This window comes from Gallus gallus, chromosome 17 (assembly GCF_016699485.2).
Source record: "Gallus gallus isolate bGalGal1 chromosome 17, bGalGal1.mat.broiler.GRCg7b, whole genome shotgun sequence".
NCBI classification, from domain to species: domain Eukaryota; kingdom Metazoa; phylum Chordata; class Aves; order Galliformes; family Phasianidae; genus Gallus; species Gallus gallus.
The window spans coordinates 10,131,705-10,149,705 of record NC_052548.1 but is presented as its reverse complement, the minus strand read 5'-3'; the positions used below and the strand labels follow the sequence as shown (position 1 = coordinate 10,149,705).

The following is an 18,001-nucleotide window of genomic DNA, read 5'->3' as shown; positions in this document are numbered from 1 at the left end:
ATCAGGCCAAGCAAGCAATGTAGATGCTCACAGCCAACATTCACCAGATCAGGTTACACCATCAGAGTAATATTTGTGACCCCTTAACCCAGAGCTAGTGACAGGATGGAACCTGAGACATTCTGTCTTTTTCATTATTGATTTCCAGTGCCCTAAAGCAAGTTAGTCAAGCCTTCATCTGAGAGTTGCTTGAGCCTCAGAACAAACACAACCGAGGAGACCAAAGACTGTCAGTCTCGCTGAATTCACGACGCTTACATCATCTATACTGAAGTCGATTCAAAGGAGACATACAACCCAATGTGAAACTGGAATAACATTTTCAACATGGCAAAGTATGTCATTTAACTCATTCAGGGAACGCTCTCTCAAATCATTGTGCTGGCTAGCACACCACCTAGCACCTCACTCATCAGAGGACCTGCCCGAAAAGACTGCACCTCCAAGCCTGGGCTATCCAGGCTGCAGCAAAACACTACATTTTGGAAATCATGCCTTGACATCTAGAAGAGTAAAATAGGCAAAGCACTACACCACAGTTTCCAGAGCAATGTGCTAGTGTGTTTCTGCTAACTAGAATTGCTTTAACAGCACCCCAGGTAGAAAAGGAAATTAACGTTCCTTTGCACGTCAGCCACCATACTTGCCACCCTTCCTCCCTCAAATACTGAGAAGTAGGTGTGTGCGCAAACTATGAAATAAACAGCTGTGCTTGTAGATGATGTTTATGCATATATCCCTCATCAGTAAGCTAAAATGCTCTTTGTATCTCACCTGGCATCTTCCATCACATGACAGTCACCTCTCAGTTCTGCCCCTCCCCCTGCACAAGCCTAAGCATTCCTATGAAACCTCATTCAACTCACTGCACTGCGTTGGAATATGAGAAAATAGTGGCATTCTAAAAAGCCTCTGTTATGCAGCACACACGTGTTTGGCCATTGTTGTCCACGGTCACTGCTGGGTGTCCACATGTATATTCCTCAAGCTGCACGCTCGCCTAATTGCAGTTGGCATAGCTGCACAGCGCCATGCGATCCCTGCGCTCCCCAGGGAACAGGGAAGATCTCCATGGAAACAGACAGTCGCACTTGTTCTTTTGATAGTATTCTGACACGGCTCTAATAAAACTTCATTTATGACAATACATTACCATGGCTCCCTCACAGATTTTTGCAGACAGGTCCTGCCATTGCCACCACCCATTTTTGTTCCCATTTGCTGTTTTGTGTTCTCATCTTGCATGTCGCTCCCACGTACCACAAAACCTTGTCATGAGAAAGCAGCCACCGTAAGCGAGAGAGGACATTTGGGGCACAGTTTCTTTAATCAGACCAGAGAATCTGCCCTACTGGGTGAGAGTAGCAGTCCAAGGGAATTTCAAAGACTCAGTTGATTGCAGAACGGATTATTAATAGAGCTTCTCCCACTGAAGTAGACAGGGAATATATGATCCAGAAGTAATTACACACTCAACTTGAGAGGAAAAGACCTACATTACAGCAAGACATTCTGCCACTTCCAGACGTAGAGAAAGTTAATGGAGTAATATAGACAGAAAAAGTTCCCTTTTATGTTCATCGTTACATAGTAATTGCAGGCTCCTGCTCCAGGAGCCTAAGCAGTACTGGGATAATGGGGTTTCAGCATAGCTTCCCCCTTGCCCCTACTGACCCACAAGGACAGTAAGCACACCAGGAATGCAGTAACCTGCCTCACCTGCCATTGCTGTGTGAAGCCAGGTCCCTCCCAGTATGAGACAGGGCTACAGCCTGTGGCAGTACCTGAAGCTAACAGGATCCTGTTGTTCCTAAGTCAGCAGCATCTCATAAAACTAAGGTTCAATTTGCATCTTACTCGAAGTCTGAGAAATGAACAGTTAAACACTACCAGTTCTTTCCATGAAAGGAGAGCAGTCACAATTCTCGCAGCCTGCACTATGAGTAGCACGACTCTATAATACAGGGAAGTACAATATATGTGGAACGTCTTCTTATTTAAGTTTCAAGCTTCTGTGTGATACCGAAAAATTTTAAGCATTTTTCAGCATCGAAAAGAAAATCATAACTGGTGACAGTACACCATAAGAAGCTCCTTCTGAACATGCTTCCTCTCCTCAGTATTTTTCCAAGAGAAAAGCAAGTGGGAGTGGGAAGAGAAGGAAAAAGAGAAACTGGCACATACTTCATTGACAGTTGTTCAGAACTTACAGCTCAGGGTGTTCAAAAACAAGTATAGATACTAGAATGACTCTATCAACTCTAAGTTACTCTGGTAGGTACAACCACAAAAGGATGGCAGTGTGAGCATCAAGTATACTTTAGAGCAGTACCCTTGGCAGATCATCATATGTTTTCCTCAAATGCTGTATTTGGCATCTGTAGTGGGAAGAGAGGAAGGAAATGCTACTGAAACAAAGACGTGGCAGGCTGAGCCCTTGCATTTTTGGCAGCAGCAATAGCTAAGCAGCTGCCAACACAGCTATAGGCTCAGTTCCCTGTAGCTGAAGTGCCCAGAGGAGATTTCAGGAACTCACTGCTCTCCTCTCCCTCCCCCATCACCTTATTTTTTTCCCCCATGAAACATATTCTAACGTTATGATTCTATGATATTAGAGACAAGAGAATGCCATAAAATGCAGCAGTAAAGGCCATAATCATCTTCCAAACTGAAGGAGGCAGGCAGGTATCAATCTATTTATTATGCTAGTGGGAAAAGCAAGCAGCTGAGCCAACAGTCAGGATCTTGCCAAGTCCCTTCCAGGTAGAACTAACCAGGAGAGAACGAACACCAACAGAGGAGATGCCTGAAAACTATAATGCCACTTTATCCCATCATTATGGACACAAGAATCTATGACCTTGTAGGTAAAACTGTGGTTAAGTTCAGTGCAAGAAATAACTACATTAATTGCATCAAGTTACAGCAAGGACAGAGGCATGTTCTTCCTTTCACTCAGCAGAGCTGGTTGTTGAGGCCCATCTCTGTTTTTTTTATTGCCCAAATTCCACCCAAAGGTATTTTCCATCTTCTTTTCATCTAGCAGGATAAGGTTTCATTTTGTCAAAAACCATGGATGCACACGGAATCTACCTCTCATCTGAAAATCTGATAGAAGTGCTACTTTCCTCCAAAAATGAAAGCCAGAATGACTGAAAGTGTTCTGCCATCTCTGTGATCTAAGCTTAAGCATCACACATCCAGACAAAAACAGTATTAATTTGTACTCTTTAATGACTCAGGCCATAATTTCAAGCCAGCTGCATCAGAAAGCCAATGTAAGGCACTGGAAACCCTGGCCTCAAGATATCAGTCCTCTTGCACTACAGTCTGTTTCATAGAGTGCTGAATGCAATCACCAGGAACAGCTTGCCTCTACTGTCCACTCACCATCCAGATTGTGGACCATAGACTGTTTTGGATTTGGTAATCAACTTTTAAAGCACATGAAAGATGGTATTAATTGTTTGTGGGGCGAGGGGGACATCTTTGCTAACCATCTGTATTTGAATAACAGTAAGCTATACCGGCCCAAACACAGTATTACTCAGAGACCAGTAAGAGGTTGAACTGCCAACAAGATATGAGCTAAAAGCGTGTTGCTTAAGAGACTCTACAGCAAAGCTCAGAAATAAAATAGCTCTTGAAAACATGATCTTTAACTCAACATACATTGAGATGAACAGTAAACCTGTATCACTGTTTCTAATTGGAACTATTTTCCTTAAACTCCCCTTTCTCTTATTCCCTTTCTTATTGGTGCTGACAAAACAGATAGACATACTATCTATCTGATAAATATAATACTTTAAAGATAATACTTTAAAGATAATACTTTAAAGATAATACTTTAAAGATAATACTTTAAAGATAATACTTTAAAGATAATACTTTAAAGATAATACTTTAGCTTTAGAGATAATGGCAGATGTTACCTTTCCCCACAGTCTAGATTAAACACCTGTTTGACCAGACACAGACAATATAGACTGAAATTTGGACGTTGCTGTTTATCACTTTCTAAATTTCCTCCAAAAAAATATGCCCTGCCACTTTCCCTCCCACCTAAGCCAGTCCTTCTCATCCTGGCACAGTGATGTGGGTTTCTGTGGTGTTGCCTTTTGCAGTTGCATGCAGCTTATTCTGTACAGTAACATCTGGTCCTCAATCAGGTGTTTCATTCACAGCGCTTCGAACATTAATTGTACTAATTTCATGGAATTGACAACTTCTAGCTTACTGCTAACTGACACAACTGAGACATTTAACTCACATTTCTCACATCTCCTTCTCTACCATCTCAGGAGAAATGCATGAACCTCTACTCTTACAGTTGTTCTCATGCATGATCTCTGGTCCAAAACTACCTACACAGAAGTGCATACTGCTCTCTCCTAAACAAACTTCCTGGTTTTGAATTTAAAATGCTAGTTATACATTCAGCATCACTCATATGCTCAAACGCACATTCCAATGCTTCTCTGAAGTAATTCTAATAAACATGCACTAACCTTAAGCCATTGAATAGCTGTTTAGATTTATCCAGCAAGTAGCAAAAATCCGTTACTGTTTTCCTCTCTGCTTGGGGAATATCATCTTCAGCTCCTCCTGATGACATGATTTCTTTTAGGGCAAACTCAGTCCTATGGAGAAGAAAAAGAATATTACTCAGTAATTGAGGGCTACTGTGAATTCATCCAGACTACATGCATGTTTCACAGGGATGGTGACAACAAGCATGCAATTCCCCCACAGGTTTCTCTTAAAAAAGAGTCATTAAAACAGCTGAGAACCAAAGCATGGGACTAATTACTGCACAATGTAATAGATAACAAAAGAAAAATTAAAAATGGCACAAGAGTCATAAAATAAAGTAACTGAGGACTGTACTCACAAACACAAAACTGCCAATAAAAGGATATTAACATAAACAACACTTCATACATAAGCAGAGAAATCTTCTCTAAATTTGCCTTTCTGCAGAGGTGCTTATCCCCTGCTGTATCTAGGCACTAGCCCTACTTCTGTTTACATTTCATTTTCTTCTGGGACTGTTGAAAATTGTCGTTTGCTAGCTGCTATTGTTATAACGTAGCAATTTTGGACAAAATGATAAATATATACGCATATATGTATCCTGCTTCCTCTGTGTTTTCCCATGACTGTTTAGTTCCCTGGCTTGCACTGCCCGCAATTATATCTGCAAATCTATTTTTACTGTTAATGGGAGCAAAATGTCATATTGTACAGTAATCACCTAAACAAAAAACCTAAGATACTCAGCAGTAGGATTACCTGCATCGTAAGTAAGGGACTATCAACACCTACAAAGGCAGCTTGGCTTTTATAAGTCTGACTTAAAACATTCATACACAAAAGATTATACTTTCTAACAGCCAAAAGTAAGCTACACATATCTCAAAAACAGCAGAAAACATATCTTAAAACTGCTGCCAGGTCTTTGGCTCTCCTGTGCTCTCAAAAAATTTTAGTGCAAGTTAAACACAACCCTAACTGGGCCAATGCAGAGCTTTTACTTCCAGCAACTTCTCTACCAGACCTGGTAGGCACTTCTATTAAATAAGTTTTCAACTCATGCAGAGGCTCTGTTTGGACCTTGTTAGCATAAATAATTACCCCAAAGTCCCAATTCAAGCCAGAAAATGGCATAGCTAATTCCTTACAGTCAGTGGAAAGTACCCACAAGTATCTTCCATCAATTACAATGATAAACCTTCTCAACAACTAGGCAGACTAAAGAGATAGCTCAGAGTATTTAATTCCCACCAAAAGCAGAAGAAATCAGTGGTTTCCAGCAGCTCTGGGGATGTCAGCAAGCATGTGCTGCCATGATTCTCCAGGTCAGACAAGATGCAACACACATTCACTTGGTTTTGAACACCTACATGATCGTGCAGCACAGCATTACTGCAAGAGCATGGGGTGCACTGCACAAAGTGCTTGCTGAAGAGTTCCAGAAAAATGTAGCAAGCATCTCTGCAGGTAACTGCAATACAGGTGCTAGACAACGTAAGAGTTCAAAACACACCAAAAAGATGTCAAAACCTGTTGGTACAAGTCCAGCAAAGCTGAACATGAATATTGTGAAGCACCAGTCTGCGTCTTAAATCTCTAAGCATTTATGGTCACACAGCATGAAACACATAACAGTAAGAACTGAGAGCATCAACATAGGAAACTGAGGGGAATGGGAGGAGCTGACAAACAGAGGTCAGAAGCAGCCAGGAGGTGATTCAGGAGTTTCAGGAGGACAGACAGTACCCCAGGTCCTGTGTGCTCCACAGCAAGCTTGAGCTAAATCCTGCAGCGAGGCCCTTGGTCCTGCAGCACTCCACTGGGGTAGGTCAGACACTCTAGAGTAACTTCAGATACATTTTTAAAAATTGAGGGATTTGCGTAAATTGCAAAGTACACTTCATACAGTCAGTATAGTATTCCCAAAATTTAATTCAATGGTACAGTCCATTCCATCTCATGCTACTTTAAATTACACTATTCATCTGCCACAACCATTGCCAGCACTGGCCAAGTGACTCTTGGCCCAGGAGCAGGCAAGTAAAACCAACTGCAATTCCCGTGTTAGAGTCCATCAGACCCTCTGCAAATAAGGCTGTTTATGCAATCAATAAAAGATAAGCCAGAGAATTCACTGCCTGCTGCTTTAAAAGGTATCAGGAGACAGAAGAAAATTCTTGCAGAGAAACCATAAAAAGCTAGGCAAGAACAAAACATGAGAATGCTTGAACTAAGGAAAAAAAAAAGACTTTTCAGATTGTAGGCAGTTAAGATGTACTTTGAAAGTCTGTGCCGAGCCCAGACAGTCCCTAATTATTTAGCACAATGCTAATTTGTGGGAAATCAGAAGAACTGAGGGGGGAAAGGAAAACAGAGATCAGGCAGCTGAATATAAAACATTTTGGAGATTATTCAGCTTTATGATGTGACATCGGTATCACTATGAGAACCTGAGCCTATTCATGAAGCAGAGGGCTGAAAAACCTTTTCTTTTTGTTGGAAAAAATGATGAAAATCAGGGAGAACAACCTAGATCCCTGCAGGGATCTAGGAAACAAACCACATTTAAGCACATTCTGACATTGCAGACCCCTTGAAAAATTAGTATCCCATGGAGATATTCCACTACAACATTCATTTTATTCCTCGATACACAGGTTCAGGAAAGAAAAAGATGCACATTGCAAGCAGGCCACAAGTTGTATTAAGGCAACCAGAAGCTTGAGTTTAGACTAAAAAGGGGTATTATAAAGCCAGGATTAGGAGTGAGAAACAGAGAATGACATGAAGCACCATACAATCCCCAGCACTACCCCTAATGCCACTTAAAATGCTAGAAGAGCATCCATCTTTGTTCAAGATGTCATCTTCACTCCACTGCAGCATGCAGGACAGAAGGGCTTGCAGGCATCCCAGAGGATACCAAGACTTCGCAGAGCAGTTGGAGCTGAAACGCAACAGGAAGGCTTGTATGGGAAATGGATGAAAGCTTCACGATGCTAGGAAGTATTTATTTTTTTAAAGTTATGTGTCACTTACATCACACACGTTTCCACTTCCCTGTGGTCTGCTGTCTTTTGGCTAAGGTTCTCCAGGCTCGGTTGGAAGGGAAAAATGCTGCTCAAGTCAAAGGCATGCACTCCCAACCAGCCTGGTATTCAGGCTCAAGCTTGCAAAGCAAGGCTCGCTTTGTGAATGGTGAAAGAATACCCTAGCTTAAATAAATCATGCTAACAATGGAAGCCAAGCACAGATATGTTAAATAACTGTATTACATGCACATCTCCTTAGCCAGATGTATTACTCAGCCAGGATTACTTAGCCTGCAATTCAGCTCTCTGATAGAAGAGGGCGGTCACAGCTTATCCACTGACTCTTACAAGGAGACAAAACCTCATTCCACAGAAAAATTAGTGATCCCACAGCTGCATGGCATTCCATACACATGGAAGCTAGGAGCGTATCACCTCTTAGCATGCAAAACAAGGGGCTAGAGCTATGTAAGCAGAGCTGGCTGGACATGGTCCCTCAGCCTCCTGACAGCCTTTGTACAGTGAGCCTCTCCTTTGCCAAGCCATGGCTCCTGCTCAGAACCACGGGTTCTGCCTTCCAGTCAGCCAGGACAGCCTCATCATATGAATATTAGAGGATAAAAGCTCTGAGTACCTATTAGCAGTGCTTTATCTATTTCACTTAAATGGTCAATTGAAAAACACATTCCTCTCACTAGAGACCAACATTAGACTTCAAACTCTCATCTTGTACTGCAAGAGGTGAGCAATCTCCTTTTACAGATGTTTGCTGCACATTTACTCTGTCCTTTAACAAAGCAATGAAAGCACATACTACTGAACGTGATACGGAGCGCTGATACCTCACAGATGTGACAAACAACCTGTCTTACTTCAAACCAGAACTTAGAATTTTAGACATTTGTACTTCAAGCCAGCACTTCCATGAGCAACCTTACATTTCCGAACCATAGGCATGAATAGATATTTCAGAAGCAACCCTTCCAAAAAGCAGATCACATGTGTAGCAGGTGACTTCATGCACTTTGCAAATACTCTCTCTGTGGAGTTCCAGCCTCTCATAGATAAAAGTTTAGATGATAAACGTTCACATTATGCAGATAAACAAATGTATTATTATCTGGAGAAGTAATCAATGTGACCCACTGAGGCTTCTCAGCTAAAATTAGAACAAGAATTCATATTTTATTTCAAGCTCCAGTTGTTTTGATCACTGAGCTTTCAGCTCTGTCCCTTAAATAACCCACACACAACCTTCAGAACAGGACAGCGGATGGAAGCCTAACGCAAGCCAGGACAATTGATGCTGGGAAGGGGAGTAGGAGGGAGAGGAAAATAATCTCTTCTTTGGCAAAAGCACTGCTCTTGTGTTTATCACCCACCTACCTGATGACAGCAAACCGAAAACCAAGCAGTGAATGAGGCTGGGTTGGGGTTGGCTATGCTAATCAGCATGAGCACCAGAACTCATCTTTCTGTGACAGATGTACCACAAGGCAGCTCCTGTCACATGAACATCTCCTAAAATCTTGCTGATCTGGAGTTTCATTTCTTGCATCAAAAACAAATGGCTCCAGACAGCAACACCCAGCAAAAGAAAAAATAAAAGATAAAAAACTCCGCCTCTGCATTATGCCAACATTCTTTCCCAAATCATCTTCTAAGGAAAAACAAATTAAAAGAAGCTGCTGCTCTGTGGTGGATGGACCAGCATCATGCTGCCATCATTGACCAGGAGAAATAAGAGTATTTTAGTTCACAGCACTTGCCTTTGTCAAGTAACACATCTGCATTTGCTGTTTGCCTCTTTCCTTCTACAGACAGGCATTCTCAGCCCGTGTTTTTGCTCAGAGCCACAGTGCATGTTTTGGGAAAACCAACCGTGTTTCCATGTCATCTGCTCAGTGAGAGTCCCGGCATTACACAACAGCAAGCACTACCAACTGGAGGTCCAACCTGCGCACACCCAGCAGGCCCAGCCCAGCCTCACCCTCTGCCCATTCTCAGCAGGAGTCTCAGGACACCCAGCAGGGACATGGCCAATGCTCTGAGTTCTGCTCCACTCTGAGGCAAACAAATCTGAGCATCTAGAACACAGTGCCAACCTGATAATTTTAGTTTCGAAGAAGTGCTTAATCTATTGGATCAGGTTTTGTTGTACTTTTTTTTTATTGCTGTCAGCATACCTGTTTGCATGCAGAACTGCGGCTGTGGCACCTGTTCCCCTGGAACAACATGGAGCCATTCACCAGTACCACACCAGAGAGACAGAAATCTGTCCCTGCTTGTCCTCCACATCCAGGGATCATCCAGACCCCACCCCAGCAGCTCACTTTTACACAAGAGACATGGTACCACCACGGGATGCGACTGTCCTGTTCCAGTTACCTTTGTGACAAAGAACTTTTGCTTCTCTCCTTTACGCTCTTGCCAGTGGCAATCTGTTCCACGCTTGTGCTCTCTGTGCCCTCTGCGATCCCTCTTTCGCTACAGTTCACGACCTCTCGTGTATAGGCTGAAGAAAGGGCAAAGGCTAAAAATGCCCTCCCAGCTGGGCCTCTGCCCTTGCACTGACTTCACTCGTTTGTGATCAAAGATGAGCTCAAGCTCAATGTCAGGCCGAGGCAGAGCTTCTGGGCCATCAGAGTCCAGGGATCCCAAAAAATGGTTCAGAAGGAATGTGGAAGAGGATGCACCTATTTCTTAATTCAAAGACTGATTCTGCAGTGGTGCCTGCATGCCACCTACATGGTGCTTAGCAGTCATTTGCTCTGTATGAAAGAGCAGTAGGGAAAAAAGAACATCAGGCGAGCCTGCTCTTGGCAGAGGTAGGAGGGAAAAGGAGAAAGAGAAAAACACCATCAGCTGCCGCGGGCTGAGCCGTGTGTATTTACATTTCACAAGCTAAACGATTTAGTGGTTTATTTACACACAATGTGCTTGGAGCAGCTAAAATGCCAGTCATGTTTTATCTTGATTTTGTGGCAATGCACGTAAGCCATAAGAGCACATGAAGAGTCTGCAAATGAGACACAAACCTCACACATCTGGAAAAGTCCACAAACCAATACAACCCAGGGTTCAAAAGCAACCGTCAAGTCACAATGAAGCAGTGCATGCTGCAGGAATTGCCCGGCCCCATCTAACTTTCATAACCAAGACAACCTACAGCAAAGCATAGGGGGCCCCAGGTCCCTCTGGGCTGCCCCTCCATATTAGAGCGAGGAGGGAGCTGCAGCCAGCTCCATTTTATGCACATTTGATGGCAGGACGCCAACACAACTATTGGCTGAGCCAAATCTGGGCCCCCTTGAACTAAGCCATCACCTAGAGCAGTGTGGAAAAGCACATGCCTCTTCCATCCGCAGCGGCCAAGTTCCTGAAAAGCATCCGAGTTGCAAGATAGTTGTTTTTTCTTTTCCTTGACTCAGAAAAGGACCGACGTGTTAACTCTTTTATATACGCTCCCAGGTTCAAAACTGAAAGGTTGCTATATGATGGAACCTGCTGCTACGTGGTGCAGAGAATTAGGAGACTTCCTCATAGTAAAGCCAGCCATTTGCTAGATAGCCCAAATGGCAGCTCGGGCCAACATGTGAACCCATGGGCAGCTGTCATTGCATGCTCCAGCTCGTCAGCACTCTCAGCCAAGGTGCAGGTGGCCGCCTTCCAACAGGAACCTCACGCTGACAGAAGAGAACACAGCACAGGCGAGGGACAGCCTTTTGGTCAGGTCAGTTCTCACCCTCCTTCCAAACCAATTCTTGGCAGTGAGCTGCCAGCAAGCATAGACACTGTACAGAGAGCATCACTGGGAATTTCTCCAGAGTAGAGACTGCTCCTGGACCATTACCTGGCAGCAGAGAAATCCCTCTGCTGACTGCTGCTTTAATTATATAGAAAATCAGCTTCTGGTCTGTGTTCCATTATAATAGTAGCAATAATTAAAAGTACTTCAAGCGAGGAGTCCTCTGAACCCGCTGTTCCATCCAGGCTTCTTGGCATCGCACACTTCCCTTCTTGACTGATATCCTCAGGGAACCAGGTTATTCTGTTCTGCTCCTGTTACAGGACCGAACTGCGCTCTCTCAGTGCATGTAAGCTGCTAGGTAATATTTGTGTTGGCAGCTGCCTCGCATACTTTATGGAAGCAGACCTCCATCTGACCCTCCACACAGCTCCCACACGCAACTTGGTCCGCTCCTTCAGACAGCTTCCTTCTGCTGCAACACACACCATTCCTGTTCCCAGCCTGTCTGAAAGATACAAATCCAGAAGAGAGCTGATGTGCTCAGAGCAAGCAGCCTGGCTACGGGAGGTAAGCCTGCAGAATGTCTTTAGACAAACCTACTGAAGAAAATGAGTGCAGAAATCGCATGTAGATGTCCTGGTTTTCCTCCTACAAAGCTCACTCTAACTAAACATATCTGTAAAATGAACTATGAAAATTCTGTGAAAAAAGACACCAACACACAGATTTCTGTGATAAAACTGGTGGCTGTATTTTGCCTTTTTTTTTTTTCCAAAAATATAGTCAAGCCTTAAATATTTAGGCAGTAACATCGCCTCAGAAAACACTTTCACACCAGAACTCTTCCTTCTTGCCTAAAGGACACCATCCACAGCAAAAAACAAGCCAAAGTCATGTGTCCAGATGATCAAATTCATCTCCCTTACCCATTTACCCTGTGCCTTAACAACAGCTCCATTTAAAGCCAGCAGAGCTAAACCAGAACAAAGCGATGCAGAGAGCAGGAGTGCGACGGCCGCAGTCAGCCCAGGGCTGCGGGCACTGCACGGCGGAGGGAGAGAGCTCTGGTGCCCCATCCCCCACCTCAGCAAATCCATGCCTTCAGTGCAGCGTTATGGAAAACATATCTCAATGTAGAACTCATCCAGATTGTGAAGATTACCAACATTCTGAATTGCTATTCATCATTTTTATTACTTCCTTCCACCAAATAATACAGTCATACAGAAGCAAACAACAACACAAACAAGCCATGCACTCTTTCCATCGGTGAATACTTTCAGCATTTTATCTGCTGTAAATTTAGATCCTCAGGTGAACTCATCAAACAAAGAACACAGAACTGTATCATCCTTACATGTAAAGGCTTTCCCCAACTTGTCATTTTTGTGGGAAAAACTTCCAACGTCTGGAAGGGAAACGGATTGCCGACTGAATTTGGACTGCGTATTGTACCTACATTTCAAAATCAAACAATGATGACAACCGCGTAGCACAGCCAAATATTTCTTCTCTCCATCTGATTTCTGTGAATAGCTTTTATATTTCTGCAGCAAAGCACCCAGCTATCACATTTGCATATGCTATCTGTATTATTTCAGCAGCCCAGACTGAACGGAGAATTATACTCTTCTCATTAAGTGACTCACCATTTCTCTGAACAAAATAGAACTCAGTTTATCAACAAACCTTAGAAGAGGCTGACTTATCCATTTCCCAAACAACACACCTTTTCTCCCCGTGCCATGAATTGCAGCCAGGTGCCTCACTCCTCACTCCTCCATCGCTCCCTCCGCCGTCTAAGCACAGCCACAGCGGTTACGCAAGGAGGGTTCACCCAGGGTGACAGACAGCACCGCATCCGCCACCTTCCACAGCCACAGCCGTACCAGGACGGTCTCCCACCATTCCCAACGACTCTACCAACGCTGCAGCTTTGTTGCTCATGGGAATGGTGGGAGGGCATATGCATGCTGGGAGATTTACTTACACCAGCGTTATCTCCATCATATGGTCCAGTGGTGCTGCTCTGCACCAGCATAGACACGACACCAAGAACCACGGCTTGCCTTTGGGCAGCTCTCGCAAAATCTGGCTTTCCTATGACAATGGCTCCATTTTGCAGGTCGGAGGACAAGGATTACTTCGACGAGATAAGCTCAGAGCCCTACCGTAACACTACGGAAGCATAATTTAGATAGACAAAAACACGTCCTATTCTGTGCGGTGAGAGATCAAAGCCAGACCTAAAACCCGACAGCCTGATGGCGGATGTTTTTCTGGGGCAGACTTCAGTCTCCGCGATCGCAGGGGCAGTAAGAGACCCGGAGCGGGGCTCGGCGGGACCCGCGCTCAGCCCCCAAGGGCATTCCGCACCACCTGTGGCCCCGAGCTGCCTCGGTACGGCACGGGAACGCGGTGACGAGGAGCTGCTGCGGGGAGCGTCAAACCGGAACGGCTCCACGACGGCCTCGCCGCGGGTGCGGACAGCTGGAGCGGAACCCGCGCTGCCCGGGAACGGGGAAGGGACCGCGGGCGCTGCGGAACCGCACCGCTGTGCTGCGCCCGCCCGGCCCCGCGGAGGGGCGGCACGGGGACGGGGAAGTGAAGACGGTCATAACAACCGCGATCGTTTTGCGAACCGAGGCCTAAACCCCACCGGCGTGTCACGTCGCGGCTTTCCCCCGCCAGACGCAGAGCCCGGTGCCCCCGCCCCTCCGCGGCGCCCCACAGGGAGATGGAGATGGAGATGCCCGCGGCCCCGCCGCCCGCCCCCGCCGCGCGCCGCCTCACCTGGGCTTCCGCTTTCGGCGGGGCTCCTCCGCCGGGCCGGGAGCTCTGCGGGGACGACACAGCGGTGAGGGGCGCGCCGCCGCCGGGCCTGCTCCGCACCGCCCGTTCCTGCCCGCCCCGCCCCGACCGCGCCGCTCCGCCCCCCGCACCTGGAGGCCGGGCCGGAGCGGGGCAGGCGCTGCCGGGCCGCTCCTCTCACCATCCGCGCCGCCCCGGGAGAGGCCACCGGCGCCGCGGCCACCGAGGCTCGAGCTGCGCGGAGCGCGGCTGCCGCCTCACGCCGGTCCCGGCCGGCCTCGCCCCACCCCCGCCCCTTCCCATTGGGCGACCGGCCGGGCCGGCGGCCACGCGGTCCTCCGATTGGCGGAGCGGGCCGTCACTCCGTACGGCCCCTCTCTCCCCGCGGTACCGCCGTTCGGCGGGAGGCGGCCGGTGTGCGGCAGCGCCACCCTGCGGTGAGGCCGGGGAGGTGCGCAGACAGCCGGGCCGCTCCGCGTCCCGCCCGCGCGCCCCGCCCTCACGTTCCCGCCGCTACCGGGGAGCGACTGCCGCACCTCGGCCGGAGCCACAGCGGCGGCTCCGCGATGACGGCGACCGCGCCGGTACCGAAGAGCCGCTGCCTCCCGGCGGCCGCCGCCCCCGCCCCTCCCGGGCCGGCCGTGCCCCCGCGGGGGTGTGGCTGCGCGCGGCCCCTCCTCCTCCCCCCGCCCATTCGTGGGCTCCGCCGGTGCCGCCCTTTCCCTTTTCCGCCCGGACCGCGCCGGAGCCGCCATCATGGTGAGTGCTCCCGGCCCTCTCCGCCGCCATCCGCCGCCATCCGCGGGCCCTCGGCCGCCCCGGCCGCGGTACCGGGCTCGGGCTCGCCGCCATCGCGGGGTGGGGGCGGAGGGGTGGGGGCGGGCGGCGGCGCGGGGCCGCGGTGCGGGGAAAGGCCCGGGAGGGCCGGGATGGGGCTGACGGGCTGTCCGCCGCCCGCAGGCCAAGATCAAGGCCCGAGACCTGCGGGGGAAAAAGAAGGAGGAGCTGCTGAAGCAGCTGGACGACCTCAAGGTGGAGCTGTCACAGCTGCGCGTGGCAAAGGTGACGGGCGGGGCCGCCTCCAAGCTGTCCAAAATGTGAGTGGGGGAGCGGGAGCGGGGATGGGGCCGGGGGGGGCAGCGGGGCCGGGGCTGCTGCTGCGTGCGGCGGCGTGGAGCGGCTCGATGCAGACTGGTGGTGGCGTGGACGCGCGTTGGCTGTGCTGCGGAGCGCTCCTGGTTTGAAATCTCCGCCCCTCTGAGCCGCTCTGTTTTCATCCTTCGCAGCCGCGTGGTGCGTAAGTCCATTGCCCGAGTCCTGACCGTGATCAACCAGACTCAGAAGGAGAACCTGCGGAAGTTCTACAAAGTAAGTCGACCCTTCTGCTGTACTGATCGGTGTTGTCAGCTCAGTGGGAGCTTGCAGTGGCCTTCCTGCGAGGCACGGCCTGCTTCTGGAAGGAGCAGTTCCTGCAGTGCAGATACCGTTAGCTAAGTGGGGGTTATGTTGCAGGCAACCACGGGATTCTTTCTCTCAAGGCTTTTTGGTTACTTTCCAAATGTTACTTGTTAGGGGTTTGGACTACTTAGAATAGGAGAAAAATAACCTTTCAAGAGGTATTGGGAATGGGGGCCCTTACGACCGGTTTCTCATCTGAGTCGAAGTTAGTGCAACCGGTGAAGAAGTTGGTGTCAGCTCACGTTTTGCAGCAGATAGCTCCAGTTAAAAGAAGCTTGAGGAGCTGCTGCGAGTCTTTATGGGCAGCTTGGCTCTCCGTGTGCTCACGCTTCTGATCCCTACATTGCCGTCTCATGACCTCAACTCTTGTATGTTTTGAAAACAGGGCAAAAAGTATAAGCCTCTCGATCTGCGGCCGAAGAAGACTCGTGCCATGCGGCGCAGGTTAAATAAACATGAAGAAAACCTGAAGACCAAAAAACAGCAGCGAAAAGAACGTCTGTACCCTGTCCGGAAATATGCCATCAAGGCATAAGAGTGCAGTGTACCAGAAGTTCTTAACTACACTGGCTGGGTATGTGTCATTAAATAGAACTTTGTTTGGAAGGTGTCAGTGGTGTTCTCTTGAATAGCAGTGAGACAAAGGTGTCATCAGCTTCATGGAGAGAAACAGGGTTCACAGAGTGCCTGCTTGAGCTTTTACTGTTAATGGATTTACTAGCATAATTTGCAGCTTAAGATGATTTTTTTCTCTGCGAAGAGCGAACAAATAAATATAGATCTGTGAACCCGGTTCAGCAGTAAGGCAAAAAAATGTAATTTGAGGTTCACTTAAAATCAAAACTGCACAGTTTACAGTAAGCTGGTATTCAGCGCTTAAGGAGCTCGAGAACAAACATTTGTCTTGTGCCAGTAGTTATGTGCTGTGGAGGTGAGCTGCTTTGCTGAGGGGTCTTAGTGGGCTTCCTTGAAACTGAAGACTTCCCTGGCTGCCTGGAAAGCCGAGGTGTCACTTGCACTGCAGCCACATACTGCCACTTAGTTTTAAACTAATATCTCTGGGGAGTAGAGCAGTTACATGTGGCCTTCTGGTCTTAGAGAAAAGGAGACCCAAGAACTGCAGCATTGTAGCTGAAATCTTGTCTTTGCAGTATTACATAGAGGATCCAATCTGCTGTATGGAGTCTGATTAGGAGCACTGTTTCAGACATGACAAAGCACGCTAAAGAATCACGCACTGAACTGAGCCAGTAAGGAAGCATTTACATTTCTTTGGAGTTTAGCAGATAAACACTGACTTCTGAGGTTCAGCAATACACTGTTCTGTGCTGCTGTCCTTACACAGCATCACAAGCGTTGCATGGCAGATCCCAAGCCTCTGTCACACATAAAACCAAAAGGTCTGTTTTAAGATCTCCATGTTAAGTTGTAGCAGCACTTCCCTTCCAGATGGCTGGTGCAGGGCTGCAGAGGGATTGCAGCAGGTGCCTGCAGGCAATAGCCTGCACAGGCTACTGTGAAATCTGCAGGCTGATCCTGCACTCAGCCAGAGTTAAAGGAGTATAAAGATGACCCATTTCTAATAGCACGCAAGGTATTTCTTTCGAATGAAAATTGTCCTGCTATGCCATTGCTAGCATGCAAGATGGGAACGGAGGAAATTTGGTTACAGTTGAAGAGTTAGGAAAATGTGGGTTTCATGAACGTTTCTGAGCAAGCATTCCTTCTGTGTGCATGTGGAGGCTGATTGCAGTGAAACAAAATACAGCAGCCAGGGCAGAGAAAGCTGGTTCAACCAGAATATTGTTACCTTGAGAGTTTGTAGGCGCTCCCCTGTCTCACAGTTCCAAACTTTTAACCTGTGAAGCATAGAACTGGTTATGTGGATTTTCTGTCCCCTGCTGGAGTCCTTTGGAGTCCGGCATTCTGATTCTGCAGGCCTTTTTTGGTTCTGATGTAATGAAGAGTTGCCCAATGTTGTGATGGTTTGTGTTAGTGAAGTTGATGTATTCAAGCAGGAGAAATTCTCTACCCATCAGGGAGTCCTTATAAAAGATTGGATCCAGATTCTGTTCAGGGAAAAGATCTCAAGTCTGCTCGCTGAACTCAGCATACATATGAAGGATTTTTAAGCCTCAAATAAATTCTAACCAGAGAGAGGTCTAATTATGTGTGGTAAAGTGAATTTCCCATATACTGAGCTCTTAGGAGGGATAGCTTTACAATGATGCTAATACTGGCTGTGTGATAGCTTTGTTCAGAGCTTACTGTGGACCTGAATATGATAGGTTTGGCACTAAAGGAGATGCAGCCTGGCAAGCTGTGGGCTAAAGCCCTGCAGGGGTCCAGGCAGCTGAAGCACACTTTAAGATGGCATACTGTGCGTGGAAGCTTGGGCTCTGTGAGGCTGATA

The 18,001-nt window shown here is 47.3% G+C and overlaps 2 protein-coding genes across 10 annotated transcripts in view; one reads left to right on the top strand and one right to left on the bottom strand.

Moving 5' to 3' along the window:
* Positions 1-14,928, bottom strand: part of SCAI (suppressor of cancer cell invasion) — a 36,631-nt gene extending 21,703 nt beyond the window's left edge. For 4 of the 9 annotated variants that reach the window (XM_046901842.1, XM_046901839.1, XM_015279845.3 and 1 more), the window contains exons 1-3: positions 14,667-14,928; positions 14,113-14,157; positions 4,512-4,643 (exon numbers count right to left, since the gene is read on the bottom strand). In XM_046901842.1, coding sequence (XP_046757798.1) covers positions 4,512-4,643; positions 14,113-14,157; positions 14,667-14,824 — 335 coding nt within the window. In that variant the 5' untranslated portion in view covers positions 14,825-14,928. Of the gene's footprint in view, positions 1-930; positions 3,047-4,511; positions 4,644-6,282; positions 6,384-14,112; positions 14,158-14,261 lie in introns of those variants that run through there. The other 5 variants (XM_040649151.2, XM_040649152.2, XM_046901843.1 and 2 more) reach the window with 4 other exon arrangements.
* RPL35 (ribosomal protein L35) lies at positions 14,852-16,194 on the top strand. The gene is made up of 4 exons (NM_204273.2): positions 14,852-14,889; positions 15,091-15,227; positions 15,417-15,498; positions 15,974-16,194. The coding sequence occupies exons 1-4, from the start codon at positions 14,887-14,889 to the stop codon at positions 16,121-16,123; spliced, it is 372 nt and encodes a 123-aa protein (NP_989604.1). The 5' UTR covers positions 14,852-14,886; the 3' UTR covers positions 16,124-16,194.
* Positions 16,195-18,001: the final 1,807 nt, after the last annotated feature.